Genomic DNA, 16,380 nt, shown 5'->3' on the forward strand with positions numbered 1-16,380 from the left:
GCCTCTATCCGAAGCGCTAGAGTGGCTGGAAGTTCCTCCCGCCTATCGTTGGCCGCGCCGTGATCGCTCATCCCGCACCTATACCACAACCCATGGCCCCTGGTCCCCACGAGGTCTTGAGGGAGAACCTAGATATGCAGTTGTTGAAACAACTGCAGGACAACTGTCGTTTCTACGAGACCGCAACCGACCCGGTCATCAAGGGTATATGCTGGAAACTCATAGGGGAGATCCAGCGCCGGCTAGGCTTGTCTGATGAGGATTGTATTGGGGCTGCCGGTGGCAGCGGGGGAGGTGGTAGAGAAGAGGATGAGGAATCCGATTCCGCCACCGAGTAGACAGTGACGGTTTTTTAATTTGTATTGTTTTTAAATGTTCGTTGTATAATTTTACCGTTTTCAATATAACGAATATTCGGTCCCAATTACCTCGTTTTCTAATTATTTACATTCCGATAATTTTAATTGATTTAATATAGACGAAAATAAAATAAAATGATAAGTGGCTAAAAATTTTGGGGCTATTGGAAGTGTCCACCTTATAGGTGCGGACAATTTTTTTTTATGGGCGCGGACAAATAAACTGGGATTGTGGACAAAAAAGGAGCGGGGCTATTGAGGCTGTCCACATATAATGGACACTCTTACATAATGCGCCTAGTGAACATTATATGATTAGGTGTCACATGATAATATCATTACTAAATCAAATGTGGTGGCACATTATGAATTCTGATACTCAAAAACTCTACTAATTATAGCACCATTTAAACTTATAAAATGTAAAAGGCATATTTAATGAGAATCCAATTTTAATGATTTATCAATGGGATGTGTGACACCTAAATTCCAATTGTTTTACACGTTAGCTTTGAAAATAATTGAATGAGATAGGTCATATACAACTTAAATTCCTAACAACCTAGTCAATTCCAGCTTTTTCTTAATGAATAATATTTACCAATTTTATATTTAAATTCATGCTATTTTTAAAGTCTATATTTATATGAAACAAAGAAGGGCATATACTAATTCGTGGCTAAAAGTTTGAAATGTATTGATAATATCTCATGTTACCTTTTAGTTTACAATGAGATGCATTTTCTGCAACAATCAACTACCAATATGAAACAATTCATGAAAATCAAAGTCGGAATCCCACCTTTTGGAGTCCAATAAATGTTGCATTGAAGGTGTAAAGGTAAAGATGGTTTAAACTTTAAAGAAAGAAGAAAATTATGATCAATGTCCTTTTTCGAAAATTACGCTCGTGAGTCGTGACGTTCTCTTTAATTTCCTAAAGCTTGAATAAAGTAATGATATGGGTAGGTAATAATGTGATGGCCACCTAAAATCAATCCAAATTTCTCTCCTATGCCACGTGTCTCTTGGAGTAGAGGAAGAACCACCCCAAATTTTCATTATTGGTTCAATAATACTATATCTATTCTCAAGAATATTATTTGAATTATTATTTTATTCGTTATTTATAATTGTCGTGTGCTTAATCTTGGCCATATATCTTGTTGAACCAAATCAGTAGATCGGCTATTTAACTTAAAATTTAGAATAATAACGAGAGATTGCCTTCTTAAGATTTAACTTTGTTTTCGTACAAATTCATTATAGATCACATCCAAATCATTGTAAGTTGCATTATATGCTTATAAGTGTCTGTTATTTTCGATTGGAAGAGCAATAACAAATTAAAATCGAAAATTAGCTATGAATTAAAAGGATTGCCGGAAATCTTTTAGTGATAACCAACTCAAAAGTTAATGAAAAACCATCAATTTAAAACTCTAAAGAGAGAGCATTACTAATTCTGTTAAATGAAAAATACTCCCTCTGTCCCGTGTTACTTGCACTATTTTCCTTTCTGGGCGTCCCAAGTTATTTGCACTTTTTCCATTTTTAGTAAAAATTATCACCTATAGCCGCAATTGTTGACTTTGCTATACACTCATTCCTTAATCTCCGTGCCGAAAAGCAAATGTGCGAGTAGTCCGAGACGGAGTGAGTACAATTAAAGAGAGAAGAGAAAAAAAGAGTACGTCAATTCTTAAAATGTACTCCCTCCGTCCCGCACTACTCGCACCTTTCCTTTTGGGCACGGAGATTAAGGAATGAGTAATAGATAAAGTCAACAATTACGGCTGTAGGTATAAATTGTTACTAAAAATGGAAAGAGTGCAAATAACTTGGGACGCTCAGAAAGAAAATAAGTGTAAGTAGTGCGAGACGGAGGGAGTAATAAGATAACGCTTTGATAAGAACATGCGTATAAATGTAACGAGGAAAACAATTTATTCAGAACTGAATAAAATTATATACGCATTTAATAGGTGTTAACCTTCAAAAAGGTATATTTTGTCTTCTAGTAAGATGTCGGCCCATTGCTTTCCCATTCACTGTGTCTAACTGCGCACACACGTGTCGTTCCATCATTTATGCAATGATTTTACCATTATTTTTCCCAAAGACGGAGATCAAATTAAGTCGAGTAGGAGAGGAAAAGCGATTAAATAAATACTAGTCTGAGATACATAACAAAAAAATATTATATTATATAGTAGTATAAAATTAATATTTATTGATGGATAAAATTATTTTAATTAATTATTTTTACTATTACTGTGAGCGGAATGAGTATAACTTTACTATAACTGATTAAATACTATCTTTATATATACTCCCTCCGTCCCGGATAATTCGTCTCACTTTGACTGGGCACGAGTTTTAAGAAATGTAGTGAAAAGTGAGTTGAAAAAGTTAGTGGAATGTGGGTCTTACTTTTATATATTAGTTTTATAATAAATGTGAGTAAGAATGAGTGAGTGGAATATGAGGTCCACTACAAAAAATAGTAAAAAGTGAAATGAGACAAATTATGTGGGACGAACCGAAATGAAAAAATGGGACAAATTATCCGGGACGGAGAGAGTATAATAAATTTAGTTTAGATCGATTTTGTTCAATTTTAATTTTCAAAAGACTTTGGTTTTAAATTCAATTTGGTATGAAAAACATCAAACCAATACTGAATGTTCTCCCGTAATTATAAATAAGTCATCCTCGTCAAATACTTCAAACGGGAATGAATGGCAAAAATTATGGTGCAGTTAGTGGCTGACGCAGAAAAGATAGTTAGGAGGAGCTTGATTGTATAATTTTTCCGTCTGACGGTGGTTGAGTCGTATTTCGTTTTAGATCGTCTTAAAATAGTTAAGCCATTTCTTATTTTGAAAAAAACTTTATTCTCTTTCCACCCTAAGCACTCATTTGTAATTTCCATACAGAAAAAATACTCCTACTAAGACGAAATTATAAAGTCAATTTTCATAAATTTCTTAAAAATTGAGCAAACACTTTATCCTCTCCTTTTTGTTTTTCATATTTTCATTCTCGATTTCACATAATAAAATCAATATAAAGAACTATAGTAAAACTACTTTTTTGAATAATTAAATTAATAAAGGAAATTAAACAAAAAGAGAAAAAACTGAACTTATAGATTAAAGCTACGAAGTTATGAAATTCTCGTGAATTCTATGGGAAATGATCTCAATTTATTATTCCAATTTTTACTGTCGACGACCTTGACCGATATTATCTCATAGTGTGGGGCTTGCAACATCAACTTTTTTGGGAGCCCAAAAAAATTGAAATTTTAATTTTTGGATTAATAGTATTTATTAGTAAAGGAATTAACATTATAATGGTTAAAGGGCTGTTTATAAATTGGATATGCCGTAACTAAAAGTGTTCATCCCACCCATTTCTGGTAATCTAAGAGCATCCATACTCTTGCCAAAATGTATGGAAGTGGGTCCGGACCCACTTTTATTTATTTTTTACTCTCTACTCTTCTCCAAGAGCACAACACTCACAGTCATGCTCTTCCGCAAGGACGTGCTCAAAAGTCCCACCATTCTATTATTCAATTTAAATAAAAACATTTCCACAATATTATAATGTATTAAAAATACCCGGAATACTATTACAAATTACTACAAAATTAAAAATTACATAATTAAAGTCCTAAAAATTAAAAATTATATAATTAAAATGGTGTTGGGTTGAACCATTCATGGTTCCATCCGCGAGAGTCGGAGGGGTGATCGCCGGAGCCGGACATTTTTTTTGCAAGAGTGAAAGATTGAGAATTGATGAGAGAATTGTAGTGTGGTGTGAATTTTTTTGTGTGGAAATGAGGGTATTTATAGATGAAAAATGTGAATTTTGGGGGAAAAAATGAAAAATAAAGTAAAAGTGGAGAGAAAACGGATACTCCCTCCGTCCGCCATTAGGAGCCCCGGTCACTTTTACGCACTTGATAAAAATGATAATAAATAGTTAAAGTGGAGTCTTCTTAACATTATTCTCTCTCTTACCTTATCATTTCTCCACTTTAACTATTTATTATCATTTTTATAAAACAAGTGCGCAAAAGTGACCGAGACTCCTAATGGCGGACGAAGGGAGTATAATTTATTGGGAGGTGGGAAAATATTTTTTTTAATTAAATTCGAATTAAAAAAAATAGAAATAGCCAACAACAATAGCACGCTGTCACGTCGTCCTGCTCGTCGGCACGGACGTGCTCGATATATCGAGCAGCGCCGTGCCGTCGGCGCGAGCACAGCGGCAGACGCGGGTGTGTCGTGCCGTTGGCGCGGACGCCGTCAGCCCCATCGAGCAGCGATGGGGATGCGCGCCGACAGCGGCAGACACGGGTGTGTCGTGCCGTTGGCGCGGACGCCGTCCGCCCCATCGAGCAGTGATGGGGATGCTCTAATCTTATTTAAATATTTTATTTAAAATATCACTCCATAAAATAAAAATTCATTAAAAAAAATCCAATATAATAATTATTTACTTCATGTAGTATAAAATTATGACCCATTTCTATTATCTTTCTTCTCTAAAAAAGTATTTTATTACTTCTGTCTCCCACTTTTTTGGCAAAGAAACTTTCAACAAAAGGTAAACATTCTTTCTGTTAGTAGTAGTTTTTTTTAATAAACTAGTCATTCCTTTATATTTGTGCTTGTAGCTTGAGGTCTATTCTATTTAATGAGATGCAGCAAATACTTTTTGTTATATATTATCCGATGCAATTCGATGATATATTTTTAAAGTGAGAAATTTCGGAAAAGGGGTTTAAATTCGCTGACCTTTCGAAATTTGGGATTCAATTCGCCAACCTTTCAAAATATGGGATTCGGGCATACGAAATTTTCAGAACTAGGGATTTTTGCATTTTTCTATTTATTCACTAATTATTTCTTATTGTTTTGATCACAATATTTATCAACTGACCAAAATACCCACCTCAAACAAAATTGGACGTGATTAAACTTCTGCCTCCTCCACCCTCCTCCTCGGTCCTCCCCTTCACCGCATCTCTCCCCCTTACTCAATTCCCAGTTGTTCTGTTTTAATATCAAAAAGTTTTGAGTCTTGCAAAATGGATTTGACAATTCACAATTGGAGAAAGCAAAACTTCTTGGGTTCAAGAACTATGTTGGAGTTGGTATCACCTGGTGGATTCAGAGATGGAGTGGGTGAGGCCGTGGAAGGTGGAGGTGGTGATGTTCCTATTGAAGGCCATGGCGGTGGTCTTGGAGGAGAATTTGGGCGTGGTGGAGACTGAGGCGGTATTGGGGAAGGGGAAGGATTACCGGGTGGCACGACTGGTGGTGGTGGTGAATCTTGGGGAGGTCTATTTGAAGGTGGTGGAGGAGGGTTACGTGATGATGGTGGGGGCGAAGTATTAGGAGGCGGACGTGTAGGAGGAGAATTGCTCGGTGGTGAAGTTGATGGTAGAGGCGGGGAACTATTTACAGGTGCTGGTGGGGGCGGGGGCGAATTAGTCGAGGGAGGTGGCGTAATAGGACTAGTTGGTGGTGGATCAGGTGGAGGCGGAGAGGAAGTTGGAGGAGGTGCATTGTCTGGTGGAGGAGGAGCATTTGCCGGAGGAGGTGGAGCATTGGGCGGAGAAGGAGGAGAGGATGGTGGTAGTGGGGGGGCAGGCGAATCCGGCTGAGGTGGCTGTGCAAGAGGAGGACTTGACGGAGGTGAATTGGGCTGAGGTGGTAGTGATGGTGGAGAAGGAGCAGGGGAGGGCGGAGGGGTTGGTGAATTTGGGGAGGGAGATGCACAAATCAAATTCTACCATTCCCTACCAAATCAAAACCAACATATCCACTTAACTATTTACCGTAACACAACATACATCTTTGAGGTGGGTATTTTGGTCAGTTGATAAATATTGTGATCAAAACAATAAGAAAGAATTAGTGAATAAATAGAAAAATGCAAAAATCCCTAGTTCTGAAAAATTCATATGCCCGAATCCCATATTTTGAAAGGTTGGCGAATTGAATCCCAAATTTCGAAAGATCAGCGAATTTAAACCCTTTTTCCGAAATTTCTCTTTTAAAGTAATATATATACTCACTTCTGTGTACAATGCATTGTCATCTCTATTGATTAAATGTCACAACTAACAATATCTACAAGATTGTCTTAATGCGTATAAATCCAGTTCTAGATATATATTGGTTATCATGGCTTGAACGCACGTTACGATTTCAAAGAAAGCGGTTGACAAATTATAGCATCCCCTTGTGAATTTATTGATATGAAATTGACTATTTGAGCTACAATTAATATAAATTAGTTGTCAAATTTAATTTGCAAATTCCAACCTACCGTAATCGGATGCTAATTTCATTAAATAAGTTTATTGTTGTACACGGTTCACTATCAATCTCAGAAATTAGTTAATTAATTAGGGCACTTGACTTGGTCTCTTCGCCTAGGTGGAAGTTAGACGCCGACTAGTTGAAAAATTGGGACTTGTGATCGATGCTAAAATATTTATATATTCATTCTAGAATCATAATTTAGGGACGTGAGACAACCTATAATCCTTATATCAAAATAACAAACTAAATTAAAAGAGGTAATTTATGGCTGAAGTTATAATTTAATAAGTTTTCAGTCCAATTAGCCCAAGATCCAAATATATTGATCTAAAATTCGATGAACTAGCCCAATCGATAGATATCTCTATATGTTTGTTCATAGCTTTACCTTTTATTATATGCTACCTATTTATTATAAATATAGGGATAATTAAGAATAAAAATGCACGAGTCAATTTTCATCACTAGCTTTAAGGTTAAAATTCAAATATTTAGGATTGGAATTGGGAAATTTCAAACACGATTAGTTTATTTTGATTAATTCCCAATGAAGCTTAATTGATTAGATCCGAATGATGATAAATTAATAATTGAGAGCCCTACTAAATTTATGGATATCATATAAAGCCAATTCATGATAAATTAATAGTAATTGGAAAGGAGTTGGGGATCCTTAAAATATGATCGGGTGGATGTAATAGTAGAATAGTACGTATGGCCCTATGGCCAAGGACCACAAATTAATAATATAAAAAAAAGTAGAGTAATAATTTAATGGGATGGACCCAAAATCATAATTATAAATTTGGGATTCACTTCTCAAGTTTAGTTTCATTTACATTTTTTTAAAGTGATATTCCCACCTATTCTCGTAAAAACAATGACTTTTAAAATGACATAAATTTTAGTAGTACAACGTAATTAATCAAGTAGAAAAAATAGATAGAAAAAATGATTAGGCCATCTGTTTATTTTCCAAGATTCTATTTATAAAATTGTACTACTAATTTCTTTGTTTTAAGTATATGTTTTGATTTTTAATCCATTTGAGAAAGTAATTAGAATCTTGAAAATAATGAAAGTAGTAGTAGTACTATTTTTCCTAATTCCCAATTTTTAAGTTATTCTTTTACCTAATTTATGATTCTTGTATATTTAAATTAAATATAAAATTCTATTTTTTATAGGATTGAAGGAGTATAATCCTAACACTGTAGATTTATATGTTTGTTAGTATTAGATATTCGAAGTTAATTATACAGTTTGATAGACGATGAGTTTAGTGGGAAAGCCTTTAATGTCAAAATTTGGAGCATTACTTTGCTACGGTAGTTGACCTTAAAAATTTGAGCATTGCTTTTGCTAGTTTCTACGTAAGTTGACCTTCAAAATTTGATGCATCACTAATGCTACGTAAGTTGACCTTCAAAATTTGGAGCTTTACGTTTGCTACTTTGCTAAGTAAGTTGACCTTAGTAGTACTCCTATTAATTTAGCAGTAGCACTTAATTGAAAAGGTCCAAGTTCTAACTAATAATGAAAGGAATCCCAAATATTTCCTCTGGTGCTATATCAAAAGGAGTAAAGGGACCCATACAAAATTACTTCGGACACAAACTTAAAACATTTGAATCTAAATAGCTTAGAAAACCTCAAGAATTTTCTTAATAAAAAAATGTCCTCTTCTTCTTGAAGTGCAAAGGGGTCATACATATCATGAAGCATAGTACAAATCGAACCATGACTGGAAAATGGAGAAGAAATGGTTAAGGCCATCCGCATCCCTATCTCTTATCCGTCTCTTAACCGTCTCATCTTTTCACTATTCATGGGCCCCACTGTACTTTTCACCCCATCTCTTAACTAAGAGACAACACATGCATCCCTCCATCTCTTAACCGTCTCTTAACCATCTCATCCCTTAACTATTCATTCAATTTCATTTCCAACAAATTCAATTAATAAAAACACACTTCATTAAATAAAATAAAATTCTAAAAAAAATAAAAAATACATAATTTTAAAAATACATAATTTAAAACTCAAAGAAGCAGAAGAAAGAGTTGTCTAATGACGATTATGTGTGTCTACTAGTTGCCAAATTTTGCCCAAATGTGCTACATTAGATCCTCCTAGAGTTGGGCGTGGGCGGTAGAATCACGTGTCCTTACCCGAATAGACAGTCGCTCTTGCAAAGACGGATGCACTCCACTGCGAGGAGGACTACTTGCGGTAGAGCTTCCCGGGTTTCAGGGTCGAACCAATTTCCCGCCTCAGGTCCTTCGTCGACGACAATCATGTTGTGCAAGATAATGCACGTATACATGATGTTGACCATATTCTCCATAAACCACGTACGAGCTGGGGCTTTGATAATGTTGAATCGAGCTTGGAGAACCCCGAACGCTCTCTCCACATCCTTGCGAGCAGCCTCTTGCTCCTGCACAAAAAGAGCCTGTTTTTCGTTTATCGGCCTGTTGAACGTCTTCACGAAGGTTGGCCACTTCGGATAGATACCGTTGGTAAGATAGTACCCCATTTTATACTGACAGTTGTTAGCGATGAAGTTGATGGCCGGCGCTTTACCATTCAAAACTTCGCAGAAGAGGTCGGATTGGTTGAGCACATTGACATCGTTGTTCGATCTAGGGACCCCGAAATACGCATGCCAAATCCATAGCCGGTAGTCGGCAACGACCTCGAGTATAACGGTGGGGTGGGTGCCTTTGTGGCCGCTCGTGTATGACCCCCTCCACTCCACAGGGCAATTCTTCCGTTGCCAATGCATGCAATCGACCCTGCCAAGCATCCCGGGGAATCCGTGCACTTCTTCGTGAAGTCGGAGCAGAAACTGACAATCTGCGGTGCTTGACTTCCGGAGAAATTCGTCGGTGAAGGCTGTCCGGACGCCTTTGCAGAAGTTCATCAACCACAGTCTCTCAGTGCTTTCCCCAATGTGCAGGTATTCGTCGAACACATCCGTCGTTTGTCCAGTAGCAAGCTGACGGATTGCTGCAGTACATTTCTAGAGCGGCGTGTGACTGGGACGGCCAACGGCGTCGAACCCTTCTTGGAAGTACTCTTCTCGGGCTGCCAATGTATTTGCGATATGTAAAAATAGTCGTTTCCGCATGCGGAAACGGCGACGGAAGTAGGTCTCTCCCCATACCGGGTTCTCACAGAAGTAATCGCGTACCAACCTTGCGGCGGCTTCCTCCCGGTTACGATGGATGTAAATCCGAGATCGCCTTTGAGGCGGCGCGACTTCCTCCTTCTCCCTACGTCGATCTTCTTCTAGCGATTCTTCCATTACTCGACGCATTTGCTCAAATGGATCCATGAATGGATTAAATTTGGGAGAAGTATACTGTTTTGAGATGAAGAATGTAGAGTATTTGAGTGAGAAAAGATAGTTTTTTTATGGTGGATTAATTTATGGGAATGATTTGATATTTATAGAAGTAATTGAGTGCTTAAAAAATAAAAATAATAATAAAAAATTTGTAAAAAACGGCTAGTATATTTTGGGATTTTTTTATTTTTTTGAATTTTTTCTGAATTTTAAAAAAAACAAAAAAAAACATTTTCAACTGAAATAAAGGACGCCCACTCGCGGGCCGGCGAGTGGGCGTCACGGACGAACCGGAGCTCGCCACGTGGCCAACGCGCGTGGCGAGCTGTCTCGCGCGCTACCTCTCCGCGGCGAGACGCCCGCCGAGACGAGACCGAGATAGATGGCTGCATCGCCGTCTCGCATCTCCGAGACGAGATAGAGACAACATCAAGACGCGATGCGGATGCTCTAATATGGTGTCTTGATACTTGGACTAAAGATTGGTGTTCAAACTTCCCTTTAGCCAAGATTAGTGATCGATAATTTGAGTGACGTTAGGAAGTGGACGGCTCAGAGACTTTAAGAAAGACACCCGGAAACAATACTCACTTCTATTGTCGGACCATGATCTTAATTTATTGTTTACTTTCTAGTGTCTTGCTATTTACTTTGTTTGTTCTAGTTGTGTATTTGTCTGCAAGTTTGATGTTGCTTAAGAATTGTACGTTTTTTTTTATATTAGGCTTTCCCTACTTCCATTTTCCTTTGCGTTTAAGGTTAGTTGATCTTTTGTTTTGGTTTTTGAGCTATCTTTTATTATTTCAAGTAATGCCCTGCACTTGGCCGGTTGCCCATGGATGAAACCAAGAAACAAAAACCGAATAAATGTAGTATTTGAATAATTTGAAAACAAAACTCGCTCAAAATTGGGGATATTGTATTTCTCACAAATTAAAAATAGTGAAACTATTTCAAATGACGAGAGTTACACGTAAATGTGAAAATTTTATTTGTTTTAATTTTTCTGATAATTGACATTTTCCTTTTATTTGGGCTTAGCGTATTAATCTGTAGCCCACGAAAAGTTTTCTTCTTTACAATAGAAGTGGGCTCCAATTTAGTTTCAACACTTATTATCTTATACTCCCAATTACATAATCGGAGCAATGAGGCCTCTAAAACTCAAAAGTAATTAATGGCTTCTGAAGCCCATGACATGTTTTCAATATTATGTTTGGATGTTTGATAACAAAGTACTTGAGTTGGGAAATTCATACTCACTCCGTCAAAACTAAAATGATATGCGGAGTTGGCAACGGAGGGACAGATCTTGTTGCAATGAGTCTGGGTTCGAATCCTACTACTGTCGTATAGTTGCTTCCATCTCTCAAGCACAAGTATGAGGCCTTGGGAGATGGGCTGATTGAACCCCCTCACATGATGTCGGGACGGAGTGTGGGGGCTGCCAAGGCGACGGAATCGTCTTTTTGTTGCAATAAAATGATATACGGAGTACTTTTGTAGTTTGTCCAAAGTAAAATAATATATTTTTATTTTTAAAAATAATAATATAATTATCTCTCCCAAGTAATACACCTTACCATTTTTTTTTCTCTAATTAAAATAAAATACTCTCTTTTCTTTCTATTTAATATTTACATCCATTTTTTCTCTCTCTAACAAAGATCTCCAACAATAGAGTAATTACCTTAATCAGCAACAATCAGAGAATGAATAGTAAACAAATGCAAAGTCTAAAGGGGGCATGAGTTTGAGATTTGCAGCTGCATCTATGTATAAACTTGCACCGACACCTTTCTGTTTCTATACTGAACAAATTAAAATTTTGATTGTTAAACTATATTCATAGTTTTATTTGGTATTTGGGTCTATTTTCCATACAACCCATCCCCAACCCCAACACCAAAATAAACAATCCAAAAATCAAGGTCAACTCGCCTAAATTTTATGGTCAGTCGATATTCTACCATACAATATTTTTCAATGGTTTTGTGGCATTTCATCCAACTCAAGGCTATTGAAAATATAACAAAGATATTGCCGAATTCTGGTACAAAATAAATTCAAGGGTCAAATAAAACCTTGCATATTATTCTAAACTACCTAATGTAGTCAAACATAAAAATTTTAATTGTGAGTTGATTTGGTGCGTGCAAAGTTGCAATGCACCTAATATATTTTTACTAATTTGGGTTGGGAGACTAATTTTTCAAATTAGTCGTAGGAGAATTCTATATAAAATTCTGATATTTTTAAACTAATGAAAAAAGATTTAAAATGTCTGCCAAATGTTTTGGAAAAGGGCCAAAAATTGGGGTGGCATCATTTAGAATTTGACTTCCCCCACTTCTTACTACTTTTGGCAACTTCATCAAACTAATTCGTTACCTTGTTAAACTTGCCTATATCAGTAGTATAAAATTATCACAATAAGATAAAAGTCAAAATTTCAATTTCCATCAGAAACTAACCAAGATTCGACCGACAATTCGAACATATTATTCATAATTTTATTAGCTTACACAAATCGACAACTTGCAAAAAGACAATACAAAAATATCATGATTAACTTATTCCCCACATTATAGTTCAGCACAAATCAATATAAGTAATATAGAAAACACACACACACACATGCACATATATTTGCCACCTCAATTCAAACGTGGAAGATCCGACGCCGATCTTTCCTAGCAAAAACGCCCATACAAATACACATGCATATCTCTGCACATTTCCCATTAAATAATCGCCACTTTGTCATTTTTATTACCATTTTAATTTTATACACCAATTAAATACTATACTATCAAACAACTATTGTACTTTGAGTTTCATTTAATTTTACTATTTCCAGTTAGATTCGAACCTATTTTTTTAATAATGACATGGACGCCGAGAATTCGAGGTAACCAAATTAACCGACCTAACTTACTAAATTATCATTATTTTTAACTGAAATTATACATGATTAATTGAAAATTGATTTTAAGACCAGGGCAAATGTTGGTCTAAAATTTGAATTTAGTCAAAGTTGAATAATTTATCAATAATTATATCTTTTTCATTCTTGTAAAAACTCGTTGATATCTACCTAAATTTGTAGTAATATTCCTTTAGTTGTATTTCCACCACCATTTCCTCCAACTCCTCTCTCCATTATATATATGCACACACACCTCTTCTCATTCTCCAAATTGTATCCATTTTTGCTAACTATAGTACTACTATTTATTAAAAAACACTAACCACACAAATAATTTTCATTCTATATTTTAATTATAGTACTTACTCTTTATTTACAAAATGGCTGGCCTATTTCTACTAGTCATTTTTTTACTTTCTCCGGCGCCGGCGACATTGGCCGGACATGACTACGGCGAAGCTCTAAGCAAGAGCATTCTCTTCTTTGAAGCTCAGAGATCCGGCTACTTGCCCGACAACCAGAGAGTTCAATGGCGGGGCGATTCCGGCCTCAGCGACGGCAAAATCAGCGGGGTAAGTGCGCCGTTAAATTTTGCTATGATTTTGAAGAGAATTAGGATTGATATTGTTGTAATGTATAGTGCAGGTGGATCTTGTCGGAGGGTACTATGACGCCGGAGACAATGTGAAATTTGGACTGCCGATGGCTTTTACGGTTACTATGATGAGCTGGAGCATTATCGAATACGGCGGCCAGATTGATAGCGGCGGCGAACTTCAGCATGCCGTCGACGCCGTTAAGTGGGGGACTGATTATTTCATCAAAGCTCATCCCCAACCTTATGTGCTCTATGGGGAGGTAAGAGTTTGGAATAATAAGTGTTTCTTTCTTTTTTAGTAATTCTATTTTAGTGAGTTGATAAAATTAATGTTGTTGTAGGTTGGAGATGGAAACACAGATCACTACTGTTGGCAAAGACCAGAGGACATGAGCACCTCAAGAGCTGCCTACAAGATTGACGCCGATCACCCGGGATCCGACCTTGCCGCCGAGACTGCTGCTGCCATGGCTGCCGCTTCCATTGTCTTCCGCTCCTACAACTCCTCCTACTCCGCGGAGCTTCTCCAACATGCTCATCAGGTTCATATATTTTTTTAACATGATTTTCACTCAATTTTAGTTTAATACTTTATGTTTTCAAAATTATCTAAAAATAGTAAAAAAAAAACTTAGTATGATTGTTCTAATTTTTTCAAATGTTTGTCAATTGCCTCACTTTAATGTTATTATCTACACATGAAATGTTAGCATGACACGCACTTGATGAGCTAGCCATGAAATTTTTGTAGTCTATTTTTGTACTTTAAATATGTTTATTCAATTAAATTGCCTTTTGCAGGCAACGAAAGGATACAAGAATAAAAATATGAAATTAGGCAGACTGTATATGATACGGAGTAGTACTATTTTTTTAGGGAAGAAGACTGTAGAATAGTAGTATTAAAAATTTATATGATCAGTTTATGATGGACATAGATGTTCGGTGTTGTGTAATGCGCCTGCGCGTATCACTGATAAAATCTGACCAATATGAAACTAATATGCATTGTCTTTGTCAATATACAAAAAAATATACAAGATGATGGAGTAAATTTTAATGGTTTATTTTCAGCTATTTGAATTTGCGGACAAGTACAGAGGCAAATATGATAGTAGCATCACGGTAGCGCAGAAATACTACCGTTCTGTCAGTGGATACGCCGTAAGTCCATTCCCTACACTCTTAATGAAATTTCATGTAAATATGTAACTCTTGCTTAATTACAACAATTCCAATCTTTACTTACATAAACTAAATTAATTCTACTTTTGTGTATACACCACTGAATTGGTAGTAAAATGTATATGTGCAGGATGAATTGTTGTGGGGCGCTGCATGGTTGTACAAGGCAACAAACAATGAGTACTACTTGGATTACCTAGGGTACAACGGCGATGCACTTGGCGGAACTGGATGGTCCATCACTGAATTTGGTTGGGATGTTAAATATGCCGGAGTTCAAACCCTCGTTGCCCAGGTACCAATATATCTACTACTATTTCATTCTCCTATTTTACATCTTTCTACTTTACAAACACTTCAAAATCAAGTAAATCGTGTTTTGTGCAGCTCCTAATGGCCGGGAAAGGTGGTAAGCACACACAAATATTCAAGCGATACAAAGACAAGGCTGAGTTTTTCATGTGCTCGTGCAATGCACGACGAACTCCTGGCGGCCTCATTTTCCGGCAACCATGGAACAATATGCAGTTTGTTACCACTGCTTCCTTTCTCATGTCTGTCTACTCCGATTATCTAACCTCTGCTTCCACCTCCCTCGCTTGCCCTAACCGCCCCGTCTCTCCCTCCCAACTTCTTGCCTTGGCTAAATCTCAGGTGAGTGAGACAGACTGACTGTTTTGATGAATTGCATATCTAGTGTTTAATTAATTATAAATAGCGGATTTATTGAGCCATATGCATTTGGTTTGTTCAGGTGGACTACATTCTTGGAGACAACCCTCGAGCAACGAGCTACATGGTGGGGTACGGGAAGAACTACCCTCAACAAGTGCACCATAGAGCTTCTTCCATTGTATCACACAAAGTGGATCCTTCATTTGTCAGCTGCAGGGGAGGCTATGCTTCTTGGTTTAACAGAAAGGCCAGTGATCCTAACATTCTCACAGGCGCTGTTGTAGGCGGCCCCGATGCTTATGACAACTTCGTCGACCACAGAGACAATTATGAACAAACCGAACCGGCCACCTACAACACTGCCCCTCTTGTTGGCGTGTTGGCCCGCTTACACGCTGGTCACAACGGCTACAATCAGCTGCTTTCAGTCGAGCTGCCAGAGACGAAGAATCCGAAACCAGTCACAAATCGACGCCAAGGTATGCACCATTACGAGGCATTTACATGTACGTGATTGATGATTGAGCTTTTTAAGTGGTTCAAACATATACATGTTTCAAATTCCAGGGTTGATTATTGTTGAGCAGAATGTGACGAATTCCTGGATTGCAGAAGGCAAGACTTTCTATAGATACTCGGCTATAGTGAGCAACAAATCTTCTAAGAAATTAAAGAATTTGAAGCTTCGTATATTGAATATACACGGGCCTCTTTGGGGTCTCACGAAATCCGGTGATGATTACTTTTTCCCAAAATGGATGGAGTTTTTGGGCGCAGGGAAGACTATGGAGTTCGTGTATATTCAGCCGGCCTCACCAGCGCAAGTTTTGGTGTCAAGTTACACTCTAGTATAGATGTATACACGTCTCTTTTCACACGCACTTCACTAATTCTCTCTTGATTTTGTAGATAGATATGTATATCATTAA

General features: G+C 37.0%; 1 protein-coding gene across 1 annotated transcript; it reads left to right on the plus strand.

The window, feature by feature from the left end:
• Positions 1 to 13,297: 13,297 nt before the first annotated feature.
• LOC121771101 (endoglucanase 19-like) lies at positions 13,298 to 16,305 on the plus strand. Its single transcript, XM_042167891.1, has 8 exons — positions 13,298 to 13,565; positions 13,639 to 13,851; positions 13,933 to 14,133; positions 14,666 to 14,755; positions 14,907 to 15,071; positions 15,164 to 15,430; positions 15,531 to 15,930; positions 16,019 to 16,305. The coding sequence occupies exons 1-8, from the start codon at positions 13,374 to 13,376 to the stop codon at positions 16,303 to 16,305; spliced, it is 1,815 nt and encodes a 604-aa protein (XP_042023825.1). The 5' UTR covers positions 13,298 to 13,373.
• The last annotated feature ends 75 nt before the right edge of the window (positions 16,306 to 16,380 follow it).

Source organism: Salvia splendens, chromosome 16 (genome assembly GCF_004379255.2).
Source record: "Salvia splendens isolate huo1 chromosome 16, SspV2, whole genome shotgun sequence".
NCBI lineage: Eukaryota > Viridiplantae > Streptophyta > Magnoliopsida > Lamiales > Lamiaceae > Salvia > Salvia splendens.